Genomic DNA, 20,769 nt, shown 5'->3' with positions numbered 1-20,769 from the left:
TAGACGACATTTATGTTAGAGAAAAGATGACTTTTTCTCTTCATCGTCAGAAAAATGTTTTCATTACATTCTGGACCAAGTGGGTCGGATACGTAAGGCCCTTACGGACAGATTTTGGGAAGGTATCGAATGAATGGCCCTGTAATGTGGTTTTATTCTAGCGAGCCTCATTGATTTGTTTTGATTTGATTTTATTCTCTCAAGTCTCCCTACGACACATTTGTCCCTGTTCTATATGCACACTTTATCCTCCATAAATGTAAAAAGTTCTTAAGTTTTAAGAAAAATCTATGGATGGCGGTTTTGCAATATATTGTAATCTGCTGTCGTGAAAGAGAGAATAAAACAAAAAAGATTAGACTGAGCTGTAACTGACCTGAATTTCAAGAAGCAATAAAACTTTCATTAAAACTTCTCTCTCTTTCTGTAGAAACCTGATTTGATTCGATAGTTTACCGGTGCTCTCCACTCGGCTGGTCAGCTGGGGTTCCGGTTGCAATAGCAATAAATATTTTCTAAGCACAAATATTTTAAACAGATGCCCGATACAGAAAATTCTATAAGGCTGTGGGGGGCAATAATCAAGTGAATGCTTCTTTTGTGCAATTAACGTTCTTTTCCACTAAATATCATGGAAGTGATTGAGATTCATGCGTGGCGGGGTAACAACACATTTGGCATTAAGAAGTGTTGAAAAGAAAAGTGTGTAACAGTAGCCATCACAGAAAAAGTACAACACTAACAAGCAAAAGAGTAAAAAAAAAAACTTTATGTCTGGATTCTTTTAAAGCCAAGTCTTCTTGAAAACGCTGTTTCACCGCTGGGTGCCGGCTTTTGTATTCAGAAAAGGGGGGAACGCCTGCTGACAAATGATGCTGTATTCATTTTCTGTACAATTTTTCATCATCGTCATATTGTCCCATTTGCACGCAACATGCTAATCCTGTCGTCGCTTCTCTCTGTTCCCCCTATTCGGGGCCACCCTTGGGGGTAGCTTCTAAAGACTGCCTAACTATCAGTGCCTCCAAGGCTACAACATCTCCTTCTAAACGCTTTTGAACCAACAAACACCCCTCTGTTTCACCCCCCTGAATGTTCTCAAAAATCAACTTTTAAGCGTGTATTCTCTTTGATGCGGCACACAGCGTGAGGCCGGGCCACTTGAAAGCTGCTGAGACAACATCTAATATTAATCACCATTGCTGTGTGTCTCTGATAATATTGTGCATATGTTGGTGTTAGCAGCGAGTAACGTTAGTGTACAGTAAGACATGCAACTCCATTTCATTTCATCATTCATCTGTTGAAATGCGCACTAAATAAACTTAGAGCCAGACTGCCTCCAAACAACACATCAGATGTGTCTTCAAGATCAAGATTTTAAATATTGTAGCGTGTCAGACTTAGCTTACAGTGTAGAAGCAAAAGGGAACATTGGGATTTAGTCGTCCCTAAGAACCAAAAACATATTTTCTTTCTGGATTTACCGTTTTTAAATCATAGAGAAATGTATCACAGAGGAGATGGAGACATCTATGGACCGTGCTATAATACTGCAATGGAAAAGCTGTTTTGAGTCAGGGCCACAAATCACTCACAGCGCAATCAGTGTTTACACTCAGCATCAAAACTCACCCTCAGTGATCCAAGTGCACCGCTGTAAGCACACGCGTTAACACGGAAATCACAAGTATGAGCAGGGAAGTGAAATCTGACCACAAGAGTTGATCCCATGTGAAATTAAACTTCATTTTGATGCCAGGTCTCTGCACAAACTGGATGTAACTGTGATCTGAATGGGGTCTATACTTTCTCTCCACCTACACACACAGTAATAAATGCACCCTTCCCACCCACTTGCAGGGGATCACTTGAAAGTCGTTCTGAGAAACTTCAATGGGAGATGGGAGACAAAAACTTCAAAAACTTCAGTGCCCATTACCTTCGATGAGCTTATTAAGCTGGGTGCCTCCGGTGGTTTCGGCTGCTTCACTCCTCCGCGATCCTTTCCGGTATCTGATCTTGTAGCCAGTGATCTCCCCATTCTGTCCGTTAACAGGCGGCGGCTGCCACCGAAGCATGATGCTCTGAGGGAGGAAAACAATGGGTGTGGATCAAACAAAAAGCTAAATTTAGCACATGTGGGACCATCTGGGTTTGGGCATGCAGCTGTACAAGTGACCTCATGGCTTGGCAGGTATCATTGCACCTTCCCACACACCTTGGCATACTGCAGGAGTTTGTGTTAACGTAACTCTGCGGGTTTACTGTTCTGCTGGCTAGAAACACTGTCTCACCTGCCCCTCCCTTCCACTCCTGACAGTGGTGCAAATGGGAGTTCCCCACAAAAACAAACACCCCCTGAGTCTGGGTGATGCATTGCCGATTGACGCATTAGGAAGAAATAACAGCATGAATAATTGATGGAGGTGTCCTGATGAGTGGGCTGTGCAGTGCACTTGTGCATGTGGTCAGGTTAACCCTGCAGAGACTCTGCAGGACTCTTGCTGGTGGGCCCACGCTGCACTGTTGTGGGATTCATGCGTTTGAGTTTTTGTGAGTGTTTAAAGAGATAGGTGGGGGGTAGCCCAGCGTGGGAGAAGAGTTAATTAACGCTTCCCCACCGTCACACTGATGCACAAAACCCTGAATACATGCGGAGGGCACACACACATGTTCCTCCCCAGCAAAGTCAAGGGAATTGCGCAAATTAAATTTGTGCTAAGTGTGTTCAATTATTCCATTTTTCTTATTACGCTATCGGTCCCGAGTCGTTATTTCTCCCTTTTTCTCCCCAATCATGAAAACCTGTTTAATTGACTTTTGGAATATCCCAGGAAAAAGGTGCCAAAAGGAAGAAAAAAAAGGTGCAAAATAATAATAAATATCACAAAAAACATGATGATCAGGTTGCCTAGCAGGTGAAGGATGAGGGGTTCTGCTTGACAAGGCACAGAGAGGAGACTGAATATGAAATGCATGTTAATTAGTCTTTTCCCTCAGTTCCATTTGGCTGGGCGGATCAAACAGCTAATTGCATAAATGCTGTGTATCTATATACTTGTACCAGAATTATTGACTGTCTACATTCAGAATCAAAACACACACACAAAAAAGAATTATGCCTAATTGCAATACTGCTGTGCAATAAAGGATGCCAGGTGTTTAAATGGGATTGTCTGGGTCTAACTGGGGAGGGACAGCTGGACGTATGATATCCATTCAAAAAACAATCCTGCTCCAGTTCCTTTCCTTTCCACAGAGTGTCTCTTCTTCATTTTACTTTCAACATTAGCATGAAAGTGTTGTCTCTCCACAAATCTCAGCTGAGTGTCCCTCAGCATGGGTGGCCTGTTCTCGCTCAAGCTGGGAGTGTGTGATAGGATTGTCTCCCAGTTTTTTTTTCTTTCTAGTTTGCCTTGACAGTTCTCTCTCACTCGGGTTCTGCATCGACCAGCAGAGGACCAAAAGCGTTTGCTGCTCTTTTGTACGTTTGTAGTCCACGCCTGCACCCCGAGGTTTTCCGTATCTTCCTCTCTTTGCGGCTCGCTGTTTGCACTTGCTGTCTCACATGTCATGAGTGAGAAACATCTTTTTATCGAATTGAATGCATCACTCGGGTGGAAATACACAATAAACGACCTACAGTTCCCCGTTTGAAGATCAAATGGTGAGAGACACAGACAGCTTAGGCCAGTTTCCTTTTTACATCGGGAGCCTGTTGTGAAGCCTGCAGCCACCTTAGCCGGCTTATCTAATCAGGAGTGTCACGCAGGAACTACAGCATGTTTAACTGTAATAAATCTGATTTAACAACGATACTTAAAAAGAGTGTGAGACACCAGGAGTCGGCCGCTCGGGCTGTGAGAAATTTGATCCAGTTATCTCAGAGAAATTCAATCTAGATAAAAGAAATCGCACTTTCAAACACTTAAAGTCCCCCTCCAGACACGCTTTAAAGTATGTAAAAGTACTCTGCTATGATTATTATTTTGTCCTATATGGTTTCCCCACATTGGGGCTGGAAACACATGTGCTCTTTCTCCCTATTTGAGAAATTCAGGATCAGGCCTGCCGTAGCTTGCGCTAGGCTAGTCTGGTTCACTGGACATACAATGCATGACTGCAATCACGCACCGGCTGCCAGACCATACTCCACAGCACTGTGGGGATTGGTCTGGCAATGCAAGACTCGCGCCAGGCTGTTCGCTGAAAGAGCAATGCACATCAAGATGGCAAGAAACATCGGAGAAATGGGCTGTTCAGAGAGGACGCTCTGCAGCCGTCTTGGGATCTGATGCAATCGTTTTGACGTTTTGTCGGAACCCGGCGTCAGTCAGACCCAGACTCAGATGAGGAGTTGTTTGTGCACCGAAAGACATATCAGACTGGTAAGTGTAGTTAGCATCTTTTATGTGTGTATGTTGTTTGTTAGCTTGGAGTTGGCAAGTGTGTACTGGCAGTGCGCTCTGCACTGGAGGTTTCAGGTGTCTTTGCTGGCTTTAGCATAATAAACAGAGATTTGCTTTCGAATTTGTGACATACCAAATCTAGCACTGCCTAGGGTACGTCTGGAATCTCAGGTTTCAGAGAAGTGCACAGACATATCCCTCCTTCAGCAGAGGAATGTGAAAACACGTCTTTAGTGAAAAACTCTACACAGATACAAGTCAGTGCATTCAAGGTCAGACATTTGAGGGGACTTTTTGAGAGGAGGGATTTTTAGATATATTGTGAACTTATTAAATTTACCCTGTCTCCTAAAAAACATGCTAACCAACTGGGTGAAACTGCTCTTTCCAGAGTAGCTTTGAACACAGCATCCCAATAAGCATTGATTTGTCTATTATAGATCAAAAGACAGCCTGATATCTTTGTTAACTGGGATCGTTTGGGTGAAAAGAGAACATTTTCACATTGTCTAACCTCCTCAAGTATAACGTTGTGTGTCTACATCTCCCAGGCTAATATCGTTCCATATCCATTTAGATTTTAGCTGCAGGCTTCTTCTGCAGGCTTCCAGATACTGTACAGATGGAGAGTGATACAGAGGATAAAACCTTCTGACAGGCGAGTCTCCTGCCGATGAGTGGATCGATGAGGGTTCACACACCCCCTTAACCAGCTGGGCCTACAGGCCTCGGATGCAGCTAATCACACAGAGAAACAACAGTGTTCTGGCCTGCAGGCTATGTGCTGTATTCGTTTGTGTGTGTGGAAGTGAGTGAGTGCTTGTGGATGTGGCGAAGCGGTTACAGACACTGTGGACCAAACAGCCAGGCTGCAGGCAGTTTAGGTGCATTTATTTTTTGTATGTTGCATCGGAGGTGAGCGTGTGCAGCAACCTTAAAAGGTTTTAAGTCCTCAGTAAGAAATCAGAACACTCTGAACAAGTTACAGGTCCTGCAAACCGTGTCTTACCTTTGAGTTCTGAACCTCCAGGGTGAGGTTTTGAGGAGGAGCGCTCGGTACTGTGAAACAAAAGAATACAAATCAGGATAAGACAGAACAGAATGCAGAAATATAACCTACTATAGAGCTGAACAAATTGGCTGATATGACAGAATTATTTAAAATGAGCTGCTTTTCTTTGCAATATGTGAGAGTAATTTGAATGAATTAATATCACATTGATATCATCAGCTTGGGCTCTGGGAAACTGTGATTTGCAAAGTAAAAGTTCGAGTGTGAAATGTGTCGTGCCTGATCTACATTTACAGCAGACTATTTTACGTCTATCCATAACACCTCACACACGTACAGTGTTGTTAAAATGATATAGGGAATGTCATAAACTGTAATCAGCCAACCAACTTACCATCAGACAACGTGCGAACAACAACGTCGTCGGTGGAGACACCTGGACCGTGCTTGTTGTTGGCCACCACACGGAAACTGTACTCTGTGTTCTTCTTCAGCCCCGTCATGGTGTAGGACTGACTATCTATGTCCACGTCCTGCAAGAGAGGGAGGGAAGAGAAGTATTAATGTCTTTAACTTGGGCGTTTAATAGAATAGAATAGAATAGAATTACTTTAATGATCCCAGACTGGGAAATTATTTTGTAACAGCAGTAGTGGGTCAGCAAATAAACACTTTGTACATAACATACATAGAATCCAATATATACATAGTGTATATATACAGTGCACAGTGTGCTATAAACAAACAATAATAATATATACAACAAAATATGCAAAATATACTATAACAATAATAATATATACAACAATACAGTAGAGAGAGCAGAGTTCTCTGTCAGGCAGAGGTGAGAGAGTTATTATATACAGTGATGGGTTGTGGCAGGAAAGACTTCCTGTATCTGTTGCTACGACAGCGATGCTGAAGCAGCCTTCTGGAGAAGGTGCTCCGCTGTCTGACCAGTGTGAGTTGGAGAGGGTGGAGAGGATGATCCATGATGGATAACACTTTTTTCAGTTAATGATCTTCAGTTATAACAAAATGTATCTTCAGAAGTGAATGTGCTCACTGACAATTCAGTATGTATTGAAAACATGAAAATAAAACAATTGATGTAAATCTTTAATGAAGAAAAGGAAAATGTTTTATTGTTGAAACTAAAAAAACAATGGAGAAAACGCACTGATTTGAGTATCTCACCACTGACAGCATGTTGATAAATACCCAATCTTCCTAATGTTAGCATTCAAATTTAATACTGACACAAAAACGCTGTAAATAAGTTCAAATAGATTTACAACCGGAGCAATCTCTCAGATATGTCAAAGCTACAAAATGTGACGTCTGCTTGAAATTCATTGTTTCATCACATTAACGTCGCTGCTTGTAATTCTGTGTAAAAATGTCATCTTCCACTGAGAAACAAATTATGCCGTCTGTGATCACGACTTTTTGCGTTACAAATTGGGCGTGCTGGCAAATGCCCAATTACTTCAAGCCAATTTGCATTCAGCTCTCAGCTTGTGACATTCGGAGTAAAAAGAGGAGACTTTATGGAAACCTAATCTTGCCTCCAGAGCGACCCGATCACAACCTCTGAACTCGGGTCAGATGATCTCCTGTGACCATATCACCCATAGAGATGCATCACAGGCTGTCCCTGTCTTCCCCCTGTCCTTTAATATTTCATGTCCTTTCAGCACACCATCTTCCCAACTTCGTCTCTGCTCTTTCCCTCTCCTTCACCTCTTTCTTTCTTTTCATCCCTCTCTTCATCTCGTGCCTTTTTCACCTCATCTCTGGCTCTCTTCTCCGGGGAGCTGAGGCATCATTACTCAGTGTGCTGGCTGACGTTTCATCCATTATCATATTAAAGGCTTTTTAATGCCTCACTGGCTTGCACACTGCTACGGCTGTGGCTGACTCAATATCTCACCAACTAAATTCCACTCCTGCGACAGAGTTAGACCTGCAGAGAACAACCGGGTGAATCATAGCGGCTTTCTTTTCACACAAGATGTGTTTTTGTGCGAGATGCTTAATCAAGCGTGTGGCCAAAAGGCAGTACAAAGAGTCTTTCGGCAAATGATTAGGAACTCCTTACATCATCACGATTTACATTAGGCTATGCAGTCATATTCTTTTTATCTAATGAACCCTGCAAATGTAGGTGTCACAGTAAGTGCTACATACAGTACGTCTTCTCTTACAAGACCTTACAAGTGTGAGAAGTGAGACAATGACAAACAGAATGTTTCAGACCAACTTTAAATAATATGTAATTGATAAAATTAAGAAAAAACACACAAAGAAACATTGTAATGCATAAAATATGTTCGATGGCTGAGTCAGTATCATCGTTTAACCTCTTCTTTATAAAACAAGTATGTTAATCTGAACGCATATTCAGATTGTACTCGACTTATTTAATTTGTGGATAATTTATATTTATTTTCATGTCTTTTTACATCAAGCTTTTAAATACTTTGTTTTAAATCGGTTGTTCTGTGTGAAGCACTTCGTTTTGAAACGTGATCTACGATGAAAACAATCTTGCCATTTCATTTCGGAGCGACCAAAACCTGTGGATGTTTGAAATACCTGAAAACGTCTGCGTTCATAAATTCCAGCTGAGTGAGTGAAGACTACGTCGTACCTGTTCGCTGCCAAAGCTTTTGTCTGTGTAGTACAACTTGTAGGTGAGCATCTCTCCGTTGCCGGTGACGGGTTTGTCCCAGCTGAGAGAGACGGAGGTCGGCGTGTTCGACACCACCTGCAGGTTCGGAGCAGGACCAGGCACTTGGACTGAAGCAGGAGAGCAGAAATGAGAAAATCAGCACACCTGACAGATTTCTTCTTTTATATCCTGGGCCCTCTCCATTTTTGATGTCACAGGGGGACGACAGGATCTCAATTTAGCAATGTCCAGTGGTGGCTGCCAAGAACTAATTTCTTGGCCACTTCAAAGCCACATTCCCCCCGTGTTAGCAAGAGCGGAGACCACAAGCCGGTTCAGTTTGCCGCGGCTCTGCAGAGACCGATCTGTCCCCTCTGGACTGGGCTGCCAGCCATGTTGATTTCCTTGTTATTCCCACGACAAACAAACTGAAGGTATGCCACAACAACAACATCAATGTGCATTTGCATTCCACCAACATGTGCCTGAAGCTTATATCCAGTGTGGTAGACAGTTTATCTTATTGCGTCTGGTTATTCAAGATAAGGGGCAGGATTAGACATAGTGAGTGTGTTCAAATGTGTCTGTGTATCAGCTCTATTTTTTTCTAAGATAAATAGAGAAAGGCAGAAATGTCAATCTTGAATGTTTAGCAATGACGTTTACTATCCTAAATTAAATGTAGACACGAATATCAGTCTATATTTTAAACTTGGCACTGTGTGTGTTGATGCCGCAGTGAGGATGAATTCTTTCTGACATCTAATAAAACAAACATTACAGATGCATATAAGTTTATGTGAACAGATTTTTTTTTTACATTCCTTGAGAATAGGGGACTGTGGATAGACGGGGCTACTATTCATACACTGTTCATCTGATGCAAATGTCAACACACTTAAATTAAAGCTGACACTCTCCAAGTAAATCTTTTGTTTCATATCCAATGCGCTGGAAGACGGAGCTAACATAACAAAAAATGTATCCCAGCCATATTAAGCTGGGACTGCGTATACAGAATATGTCAGCGAGTATATGGACGGTGACATTTCATGTTGTGTTTGTACCGCGGCACATTCGATAAAACAATGAGGTTAAAGTGCTGACTGTCAGACACAGATGTATGGATATATCTTATAAGCTTAAGCTAAGAGAAGATAGAGGTTCCTATTTGTCAGTGTGCACGGATATGAGTGAGTGTGGGTGTGTATGGGCGTATCAAGCTAGTCTCTGCGGAAAAGTGATACAGTGCAGCGTTGTTTGCACATACCCGGCCCTCAGACGCAGGTCAAAAGTATAAGCTCCACTTCGTAGCATGTTCTTACACTAAAAGTGCACACACACGACAGAGATATACTGCACAGGTACAGCCCGCCCCTGCTGCTATCCCCACGGGTGGCTAGGCGCCTGCTGGCAGGCATTAGTGTGTATTTGTGTTTGTGTGCGTGTGTGTGTAGGTACGTCCGCCCTCCAACCAAGGACACGTGTAGAGAAACGCCGGCTGACCTACAAAATGACAGTGACTGAGCTGTATCTGAGCCAGGAGGTGAGGGACGTCCACCCGCACTGTGTGCTGGGAAATCCCCTTCACTGCGCTCTCAGATGCGGGTGAAACTGAGTGATTTGGAGAAGCAGCAGCAGCAGCATGGGGAGGCTTACACACCCAAACACAAAGAGAAAAGAAGAGGAAGAGAACCACTCTGTCCCCTCTCCCCTGAATAACTTATATGTGTCCTCTACTGAAAACACCGTAATGAGCTTCTGTTCAGCATCTCTGTGCAGACCTGAGGAGTGAAATGTTTTTAAAAAAAAACTGGAATAGTCATTTCAGACATTCCTTCCTCAGGTAGGCATGATTCAAGAAACACACACACACACAGAGGGATTATAGTAAAGGTTGGGGCGTAAACAAGACTAGGCTTATAAGAAGAAAACGCTGCATTTCTCTGGTCTGCTGTTGGGTGGTCTGCCTTAACACACAGCACCAAACAGCCTCCTCTGTGTGTGTATGTGTGTGTGTGTGTGTGTGTGTGTGTGTGTGTGTGTGTGTGTGTGTGTGTGTGTGTGTGTGTGTGTGTATCTGTGTGTGTGTGTGTGTGGGGGGGGGGTATCCCTGTTTGAAGTGAGCGTTTGCTGTGAATATTTGTTTGTGCAAATGTTTATTTGCACATTTGTGCGCCCCTTTTGAGTGCATCCTGTTTGCATCAGTGTGCCAGTGTGAGCATGTTTCCAACAAACTGGCTGGAGTTCGCCTTTATGTTTATGTGTCCTGTTTACTGAGCACATATAAATGAACGTTTGTGTGTGTGTGTGTCTTTACCTTCAGCCTGGGTGGCCACTTTGAGCGCTGCAGAGCTCTCTCCCTGGCCGTTGCTGTTGTGTGCCACAACTCTGAAGCGATATTTGGTGTCTGGCATTAGATTCTGGATGGTGACCTGCATCTCCCCTGGACGGCTGGTATTCACCACTCGCTCCCTGATGCACACACACACACAAACAAACGCACACACACGCACCAGCAAAACATTTTAATAACTGATGTCCTCTATTCACAAAAACATTTCAAGCATGTGAGAACATAACTGAAAGGTTTATATACTACAAAAAGTGTGCGTGTTTGCTGCCTTATGCTGGACACGTCATTATTGATTAATCTTCTAATTTATGTTTGAATTACCATATAAATCATTTAGTCTATTACGTGTCAGAAAAAAAGTGTAAATGCAGCTCAAATCTTCCCAGAGCGCAGGGTGATATCTAGTTTAATTTGTCAAAGCATCAAACTAAAACTCAAAGACATTAAATCAATAATGACATCAACCTGGGAAAAGCAGCAACTTTTAGCTTCAGGAAGCTTGAAAGTGTTTATGTTTAACAAATGACTGAAACGACTAATTTCCTCTCCATCAACTAATCCATTAATAAAGTAATTGACTACTGATGAGCTTATTAGCGCCCATCTGTCTACAGTAGAACCACCATAGTTAGTTAGAGGCAAAACAGCGCATGTACAACCACACTGGTTTGTGTAAATAGCATATGTACGCTCCATGCATTTGCACATATAGTTCTGTATGCGTGTGCATCTCAAGCGCTAGCACAGTTAGTTAAACCCTCTGCATGAATTAAGCCTCTTCTGAGAATGACTTACAGCTATTTCACAGGGAAAACATAAAAAAAGTAGCCAAAACGCTGAAGAGAATCCTCTCAGCTTGTTAAATGTTCACATTATATCCTCTACATGTGCAGCAGGGGGAAATTATCACAGAGCCACTTATGGAAAAAAAAAAGGGTTTGGACTAAATCGTTTTGTTTATACTTCAACGTTACAAGGTAAACCTTTGAGGAAGGAAGTTTGTTTTTAATTAATGAACACTTACTGCTATGATAAGTGCTTTAACTGCTTTAATTAGATATTTCCAGAGTGGTCTGAGACTCCTGCACAGGAGCGTATGTGTATTAGCACCCTGCTGACTCCAGCAGTAATGTGTGTATAAGTATCCTTCTGGACGAACTGCACTTTAGTGCGAGTACTACCTGCTAGTGCCCTCCTGGCTGTAGAAAACGGAGTAGGTTAACTCGTCTCCATGGGGTTCGGCCGGCGGGCGCCAGGTCAGCTTAATGAAGCGGGTGGAAACCAGGGAAGCCACGACGTCTCGGGGGGCAGAGGGGGTGGGCCCCGCTGGACTGGCTACACCTCCGGAGCCTGGCGTTACATGGTCAGTAGTGTTAGGAGTCAGTGAGGGGGGAGGGAAAGAGGGCAGGGCTACATCTTTGGGTTGGGAGGAGAAGGGAGGAGGGAGGGATGGCAGGTTGGGTGCAGCGACACGGGGAGGGGAAGGAGACGGTGGCAGCGTGGGAGGGGGTGAGAGGAATTTCACGCAGAGGCGTCCGAAGGAAACAGGTCGAGGAGAGGAGAGGAGTTGAAATGGAAATGACAGTGAAACGAAAGAAAGGAAGGAAACAAAAAAAGAAGAAAAAACAAAATAACAACCACGTAACAAAAAAAGCCTTTTGGCGTGACAAGGTACAACAGAAATCAAACACTTCTACTACATTCAGGCTGACAAATAAAAGCACATTACAAGGGGGACTACACATGCAGATCTACACACAGCTCTCTAATGTCAGGGTGGTGGGGGCAAAACATAGCAACATACATTTAACTTTCACAGACGGTCTTTCCGACAATCATTTGTGATAAAAAAATGATTGGTTTGCATTTTTTGTGACGTTTTTATTCACTAAAAACTGGCCAACGGAGGTAGACTTTGTATAATGGGGGGGAAAGTCACCCTTTAGCCTCTCAAATGCACACAAGAAAACCGTCCATGCGTTCAGGGAATATAACCGTTTTATTTCAGACGCAGAAACGCGACCGAACACTCACCCAACCCCTAAAAAGGCCTTTTTCTGAAGTCTAGATTCTCTCAGCTAACACACAAGATGATGTTTTTTATCCACTTCTGCTGTCACATTCCACAGCCTAGCCACAGAAATGTTTGTGATTTCATTTGGTGGTTGTTTTTTTTGGGGAGGAACAATCTGCGGTCAGACTCAGCTAGATCTGCTTTCCATTTGCCCGGCAAGTGGTTGAAACGAAACCATACGGAAAGAATGTCAGTCTGTATGACATTACCATTTGTCTGCAGGTTAGGGAAACTGACTGCAGGGCAAAGCCGAAATATAGAAAAAGTGCCCAGACAAGTGTAGTGTGCAAAGGGTGTATTACTACTGGAGAAATTGTTTTGTAACACAAAGCGGCTGCTGGCATATCTGTCTGTCACGGCATCACCCGGCTTTCAATACTTGTTTACGTTTCAAATTCCCAGAGTTCACTGATGTTTATGATTGCAGTGATATGAAGTCTCTCTCTCTCTCTCTCTCTCTCTCTCTCTCTCTCTCTCTCTCTCTCTCTCTCTCTCTCTCTCTCTCTCTCTCTCTCTCTCTCTCTCTCTCTCTCTCTCTCTCTCTCTCTCTCTCTCTCTCTCTCTCTCTCTCTCTCTCTCTCTCTCTCTCTCTCTCTCTCTCTCTCTCTCTCTCTCTCTCTCTCTCTCTCTCTCTCTCTCCCTCTCTCTCCCTCTCTCTCTCTCTCTCTCCCTCTCTCTCTCTCTCTCTCTCTCTCTCTCTCTCTCTCTCTCTCTCTCCCCTCTCTCTCTCTCCCTCTCTCCTCTCTCCTCTCCCCTCTCTCTCCCTCTCTCTCCCTCTCTCCCTCTCCCTCCCCCTCTCGACTTAATGTCACAGGGTTTGTACACATTTGTGTGTATGCACACCAAATACACCGAACAGTCTTTGGCATGTGACACCTTTTGTGTTGAGTTGGATCTGTGTTTCAACACCTTGGATTTCAATTGAAACTATGAATCATGAGGTTTAAAGTGCTGACTATAATCTTTCATTTCAGATTATTTGACACAAACCTAAAACAAAATTTATCATAAATAAAGTACGGTTGCAAAAGTCGGTGTCTGGCTGAAGCTACACCTCCAAGACATTAGCAGAAACTTGATATCTTCACTTCTTTCTCATTTCAGGGGATTTTTGCCTTCAGTCTGGTTTTTAGCAGCTCAGATGGATCGAGGTCCAGATTATTCCACTGCTGGATCCTTAAAAAAACACATGTTGCCTTGTCTGTATGTGTAGAGAGGAAAAGTTGGGGCAGTAATGTCTACACTTATGGGTGTCAACAACCTCGAACAACCTTAAAGCTCGAAGTCAACACTTTAACCTCAAAACCAACAATTTTTCATTTCAAATCCAGTTTGCTGGAATGGAGCCAAAAACAAAGGCAAACATATCATTTTCCTAATACTCTCTGACTGCAGTGTAAATTACCAGATGCTGAGCAACTATCCTCATTTATGCACACACGCACAAGCACGCACGCACACGCACGCACGCACGCACACGAGGCTATCACTATCTAACCATAAGCAGGCTCACAGGATACACAAAAGCTTCAGGTTTACTGATGAGGAAACACTTCCTGCATTACTAAAGGACCACAATCCAAGAGACATTGTTTATTATATGCAGTGAGAATATGCAGCGAATACTGTCAGAAATTAGAGACAAACTTCCACTCATAATAAATAAATAAATAACTTTCATTAGGTGAAAAAACTCAGAATAAAAACAAAGAGAAATACTAAAGTTAATACTGGGGATGTTTTACAGAAAGGAAACAAGGAGGGAGATCAAGAAAACATATCTGGAAGTTCATAAATATAGTCAAATTATTTAAAGAAAGCCTGCTTTCTTTTTACTTTGGATTAACAGACCCACATCTAAACTAACTGACCCTGTTGACAACGCTACCCAGGAGGCTGCGTTCACACCTTTCTGTAAAAAGTCTCTAAGCTAGAGAGGCTTGCATATAGACTTGTTTACAACTGGAAGGCTACTGTGACATAACTAAACAAATTGTGACAAGACTGACAGAATCTAATATCACATATTTCAATATTTATTACACAGAAGAAAAAAACCCCAAAGGAAATCAGTTATTGCCCCTTTAAAGTTCAGGTTGAATAAAACTGCTTCAGGCGAATTCAGCAAAAATAAACAGAATTCTAAGAGAGCAGGTTTGTGAAACAAGTTATTGAGATGAAGATAATGAACTATTTATACTCATACTGATTATGTCACACCTTTAGTTAGGAAGTAGTACAAGCCTGGGCCCTACTATACTCAACAACCTCCAGCTCACAAATAACATGAGAAATATTATCAAGAGTCGAGCATATAAAAGGCAGATATCAGCAAATGTCCACATTTCCCTTTACAGCCCCTTTCCTTCACTTTAAATGAGCAAACAGTTTGAAACGTATAGATATAAAAGCAGGACAGGATCCCCCGTATCCAAAAATATCGCATCGTCTGGAGATGAGCCACCACTTGTTAACAGAGACAGAATCGGGCATGACTGAAGTGGAGCCAAGCTTTCAGACATGTATGTGTAGACATATTATTAGAAGAAAAAAACCCCCACAAAGTACAGGAAAGTCTGTAAAGAAATGCATTGTGGGATAGGCAAAGGTCCATTACATGTATTTTCCATCTTCACACACTTTGTCAGCTGTAGGTAATTGACATGCCAGGCAGTTTTCGATGTCCTTGTGACAATCTGTCTTGTACATGCATGCCTAAAAGTGTAACTGTAAGGAGGTGTCAGCATCCCACTGCCACTGCCAAGCTCTATTCATAGCTGATTAATAGTGCCATTAGTCTCTGTGCCAGAGGTAATGAATGGCTGGCATTAAGGCTTAATGAGGAAGGTTACTGTAGATCTGCATAATAAATCTGGGAAACCAATACGCAAAAACAGTCAAGACAAAGACATGCATAGCAAAGCATTCATCTTAATATTCAATGGGAGTGAAAGACCTTTCTGAAATTAAAATAATTGGAGTAGCGTTAAAGTTCTGATTAAAGCCTCATAACTTTAACTTTTATCTTGTGCTGCTAACTTTATAATCCCCTGCTATGTTCCCCAGTGAACGTCGCTGTAAAGTTATGCCAAGCAGTTTTCTCTTCATCGTCTGGTCTGAGTACACAGATAAGAGAGCCTACCTCACTGGTTACACACCTGCACCAGGAGAGTATAAATCTACTGAATGCAGATATCTGCCAGAAGCACCACAGCGCTGTAACGGCAGATAGCCTTTTCAGAGGGAATACAGCAGGCCATGCCAGACGCTTGCAAAGTGGATTTTCTCAGAACTAGTTTCCATGTCTAATGTGGCTTGGTAATGATGGCTGCATAAGAGACGGATCCAGCACAATGCTAATGGTCCATTACCGAGTCAGTACTTTTATCTGCCATAGAACGAACAGAGCAAGAATGAACAATGTACTCAAAGAGCCTCGTCCAGAGCTTTCAAAAGACCAACATAAAGCAGATGTCGATTAAAACTGGAAGTCTTTGTGCAGCTTCATACGGACATGTAACAGTCACATGGCGATATAGCGGATGATTTTAAGGTTGAAGTGCATTAAGGTGTTATTAGAGAAATCATAACTTTCTTCTGAACAAAGGCAGCCACTTTCATTAAAATGTTAAGGTTGCGGGAAAACTGTTGTTTCCTGAGAGCAGCTGCACTGACAAGTATGGCTGATTTTCCCTGTACCCCTCGCTCCCTTTCAAGATAAGAGTGGAAAGATGAGCAAGCCTGACAGCTCATGACATTTGAGCAGCTCCTTAACGCGCCGACAAAGGAAACAGTGTCAGAAAGAGAAGACAGATGTTTCAAGTGAAGATAAAGTGAGAGGTGAAGACAGAAATCGGGAGGAGGAAGAATAAAAGGCTGACCGTGCGCGTCTTTTTTCCCTCTTCATTTACTCCTGACTAACTTGTCGGGAACAATAATAAACTCAATTTTTAACACAATATTCAACACTTAAAGTGCTTTACAAGCTTTACAACAATACATGAAATACAACTACATAATTAAAATCTGAGACATTCATCGACAAAGGAAAAAAGTGCTTTGTGCACAATCAGAAATCATTCAATCGCTGCCATTTTCACCACGGGGGGGGGGGGGGGGGGGGGCATTGTTAGAATATGAGATCTGACTTTTGGACCTTTCCTGCACCTTGTGCTGTGTACACCTTATCACTGGCCGAAAGGGAAACTGACTCAGATACAGTATCGGTAACGGCACACATCCCCTCCCTCTGTGATAATCAGAGAAAGTCGAGATTGAGGTGCAGCTCGAACCTCACAAAGGCTTAAACTGACGAGGTGTTCCAACTCGCTGACATTATCCCAACAGAAAAAAAACTCTTTGTGTCTCAGGAAGATTTGCCAAAAATGTCAAACAGCACCTCCTCTACATTCCTCACAATCACTTTCTTGGGCGTGTGCATTAAGATTGAAAAATGTTTGAAATATGTTCCCCAGGAGTGAAATTAGCTTTTATTAATTAAAAGAAATACGCGGCAATCCCTCCTAAAAAATGAATGTTCTCCTCATTAAGTCTCGAGTGGATGAAATATTTTTCTGTTGCAATCTTTGAAAGTGATGGAGATGCTGATGGTGGGGCCAGAGGGGACACATCAAAGACGGGCGAATTAAGAGACAGAACTTTGAGGTTAGCACTCGTCTGGTCAAGTACAAAATACTGAAAAAACGGGCCATCTCACACCGACGATGCTGCCCGCTTCACTGCACCGAGAGTGTGCGGGTCAACAGCGTGTCCAATAAACAGCGTAACACAGCTTCTCTGCTTCAATAAGCGCAGAACATGAATGCTGTTAGAAAGGGTTCGGAGTGGGTCACAGACGTATTTATGCCTCCACACTCCCTGACACTCCTGTGGTGGCGGAGACAAAGTGGGGTGTGTGAGAACCCATCTGATAGATCCACGGGCCTCCTGGATGCCATGTGGTGATGCAGCAAATACTTTAGAGGGATGGAGGGGGGTGTTTTTCTTCCAAGGATGGTCTGTCTATCTATCAGGCGGCTAAAACCTTAGAAAGTCCGTGTGTGTTCTTGTTTATCAACTAGAAAAACATGTCTCTCCGAAACCCTGCAGCGATTCCCTCCTAAATGGCAGAGTGTGTGAAATTTTACATACATCTTGTTTTTCACATCCAAAATCAACATTCTTCAATTTCCTGTGGGCCTTCATAAACAAGGTTGAAGGCATTTGTATGGGGTATGTGTTGGATGAGATGATGGTATGTCTGTGTTTGCATCCACTCCTGGCCCTGCGGCAATTTACTCTCTGGTAATATGGTTTCAAGAATAAAGTGACAATCCCTGCGCTGGGTTCTCAAAATAAACATTGAGCAGAGGGTTTTTAATGTGTGGGAATGTGTAAAATGCCATATAGGTTCTACGGAGAGAAAAGAACCCCTCAGAGGATCCACAGATCTCAACACGCAGGGGAAAACTAACGGCCCCATTTGGAAAAGACGACAGTAATTGAATGGGGTCGGGTACATCAATAATTAATCATCCACTGTGTGTACATACAGCGTCCCTTCACCATCAAACACATGTACCCCCTTGATCCGGGAGCCACTGGTGAGTTTATTTGGGTGTGATTGCTTTGTTCCCCTGAACGTCTTGCTTCAACACGCACACACTCGCAGAAACATGCGTGATCATGAGGCCGACAGCTGCTTACCCAGACTCTTTATGTAAATGAAGATGGTATACAACGTAAACCCCCCTCCCCTCCACCTTCCTCCTAATTCAATAAATCTGCATCATATGCATCATGTGCACCACATGCTGGCTAGGAGAGGGAAGCGAGGCCCCTTGGGCTCGCCTTTCAAGCACATCAAAACAGCCAGTGATGCTGCACATCTCCAGAGCATTTCTCCACCAATGCCCAGGACCGGAAACAAGCTCTCTGCACTGCCTGCCTTTGTATCTTATTACCTTAGAGATACACAAATACAATTCAACCTTTGCAGTGGAACAGAGCAAGGCTGGGATGAAGTAATTGATTTCAGAGAAAGCTCCGTGTAACACGTGTGTATGTGTGTATACATGCACTTGTGTCGTTTTATGTATAATGTGAAAGGAGTTGGAACAACCTGGGAAGTGCTGAAAAAGGTCAAATAGGATGTTTTCGGGAAGTGGGAGCAGCTGCACCCCCCTTGGGAGACTCGCTAACAAACAGGCCAACTAATCAGACTCCTACCAATAAAGCGACCTCCCTGGGTTAGTCCCACTGAGAAGCTGCTATCACACGATGCTAGCAGGCAGCGGGAGGCCCACAACCCACTGTGATGTTACTCACTATTCTACTTTTAGCTTATGGAAAGTGGGAGGCTGGGCGGAGAGAAGGGGGGCGGCTGCTTACAGGAAAGATAAAAGCTCCAGCTTTGGTGGCGCCGCTCACAGGGGTCAAGCTGCCTGCAGCTAAGGGAAGGGTGTGAAGGGAAAGTGATGTTTTTGTGCCATGTGGTACTTCCAATTACTGCACCCAGAGGACTGTCCACGTCCAAAAACATCAGCTCGGCATCCTGGATGAGTGTGTGTTGGAAGTGCATGGTGTTTTAGCGTAAATAAGGGCACGTGTTGGCGAGGTGTTTAAAAACAGACTGTCAGGATAAAGGCAGGTCTCGCACATACGTACGCAGTCAGATCTAAAACTGGTGTTGATAACAAGACTGACCTTCAAAAAAACAGCACTGACGCAGGCACTGACGGCCACTTTTTAACCTTTTTTTCACTTTCCTGCGCAACACAAGAGCAAAATAGGCACCTATAACATTTTGCAGTTAGCACTTAGGCGACAGACCATTTATAAATGAAGCAAAGCCTTTCACCACGGTTGAGTAAATACAACCCATAGAAAAGTTCAGCCCGTGCTGTGAGAGCCTGGGCTTGTAAACACATACACACACACACACACACACACACACACACACACACACTCCTCACCATCCCTGAGAGACAGAGTCGCAACACAAACACTTACTTTGGCATCGGCGGCTGAATAAACACAGCAATTTGGTGGAGGCTGATTTCAGCTCTTCACAATCAATTTAGGCGACAATCCCTGTGATCAGAATCCTACAGCCGCCAGCGAGGGAACACGTTCACTAATCACTATCTCTAACGGTGTGTGTGTGTGTGTGTGTGTGCACGTCAAAGAGATTCTGTGTGTGTGTGTATTCGAGTTAAGACCCTGTGTGCACATTTTAGGGCTCTATCCCCAAATTTGAATTTCAATATAGTGAGCTTTGAGGCAGAATTTAATAGAATATATCCACATTTACATATAATTAATATTCTCCATCAAACGCCCCTGATTTGCTTTTTATATTTCCGTTTCATGATCACAAGGGTTTATAAATATGATTTGAATGTTCTGAATAAAACAACAATATTATCACATTTGTTAAATCAACCAAATCTCACCCATAGCAAAAATACTATATGACTGCAAATTAAGATTAGGTACTTAATACTATAATAGCAGCCGCAGAACCAGAACCTGCGGCCGCATGTCGTGAATGTAGTGTAAAGTACGGGGGTGGATATTCTTTTCTATATATCTTTCTGTGTGTATCTGAATCACGTATTATTTTTTTGGTAAACACACGTACAGCTTTATGTGTGTTACTTTAATGTGCGTTGAGGACTTTTTTTTTGCTTAGCACTCGGCAAAGCATTTTCTGTTTTATTTTTTTATTTTTTTATATAAGAAATCTGTCGGGCTAGGAAGCTCATTTCTATTTTTGTTGTAAGTTATAAAGAAGAATCAGGGGTGGGAGTTTATAAGTTTAACTTCTTCTCACTCCTTTTCGAATATTTTATTTCATGATGAATGTGATTACTGTTGTAGATATGTATGTACATGTATGTGTATGTACACATGTGTGTATTATTTTTTTTTTGGGAGAAATATTCGGAATAAATGCAACAAACAAACAAACAAACAAATGTAAAACGCATCTGTTGAAGAACAGGTACAGGTACATGGATGTTTTTTAAATGCAAAAGGATTCAACCACTTTTTCGGGGGCAATTTTATCCCCAGTTGTACTTTATTAGCTTGTGCTTAGTGCAGACAACAGACTCATCTCCCCCCTCTTTAAGGCTTGTTATCTCGGTTTCTGCATCGTGCTAATGGGATGTCCATTACAGTGTAATGTTGACTTTTGGAAATTGCAATTTTGAAAATAAACAGCACCACAAAAGGGAG

General features: G+C 42.8%; 1 protein-coding gene across 7 annotated transcripts in view; it reads right to left on the bottom strand.

Annotated features, from left to right (window-relative positions):
* The window catches only part of neo1a (neogenin 1a), a 161,952-nt gene that overhangs the window by 19,313 nt on the left and 121,870 nt on the right, over positions 1-20,769 (bottom strand). For 6 of the 7 annotated variants that reach the window (XM_083940586.1, XM_083940589.1, XM_083940587.1 and 3 more), the window contains exons 8-13: positions 11,636-11,870; positions 10,419-10,573; positions 8,078-8,226; positions 5,819-5,957; positions 5,422-5,471; positions 1,943-2,087 (exon numbers count right to left, since the gene is read on the bottom strand). In XM_083940586.1, the coding sequence (XP_083796712.1) occupies positions 1,943-2,087; positions 5,422-5,471; positions 5,819-5,957; positions 8,078-8,226; positions 10,419-10,573; positions 11,636-11,870 (873 nt within the window). The remainder of the gene's footprint in view (positions 1-1,942; positions 2,088-5,421; positions 5,472-5,818; positions 5,958-8,077; positions 8,227-10,418; positions 10,574-11,635; positions 11,871-20,769) is intronic. The other variant, XM_083940591.1, reaches the window with a different exon arrangement.

The sequence above is a fragment of the Echiichthys vipera genome (genome assembly GCF_963691815.1).
Source record: "Echiichthys vipera genome assembly, chromosome: 1".
Lineage (NCBI taxonomy): Eukaryota > Metazoa > Chordata > Actinopteri > Perciformes > Trachinidae > Echiichthys > Echiichthys vipera.
The sequence above is the reverse complement of the archived record's forward strand: the minus strand, read 5'-3'. Positions and strand labels throughout refer to the sequence as shown.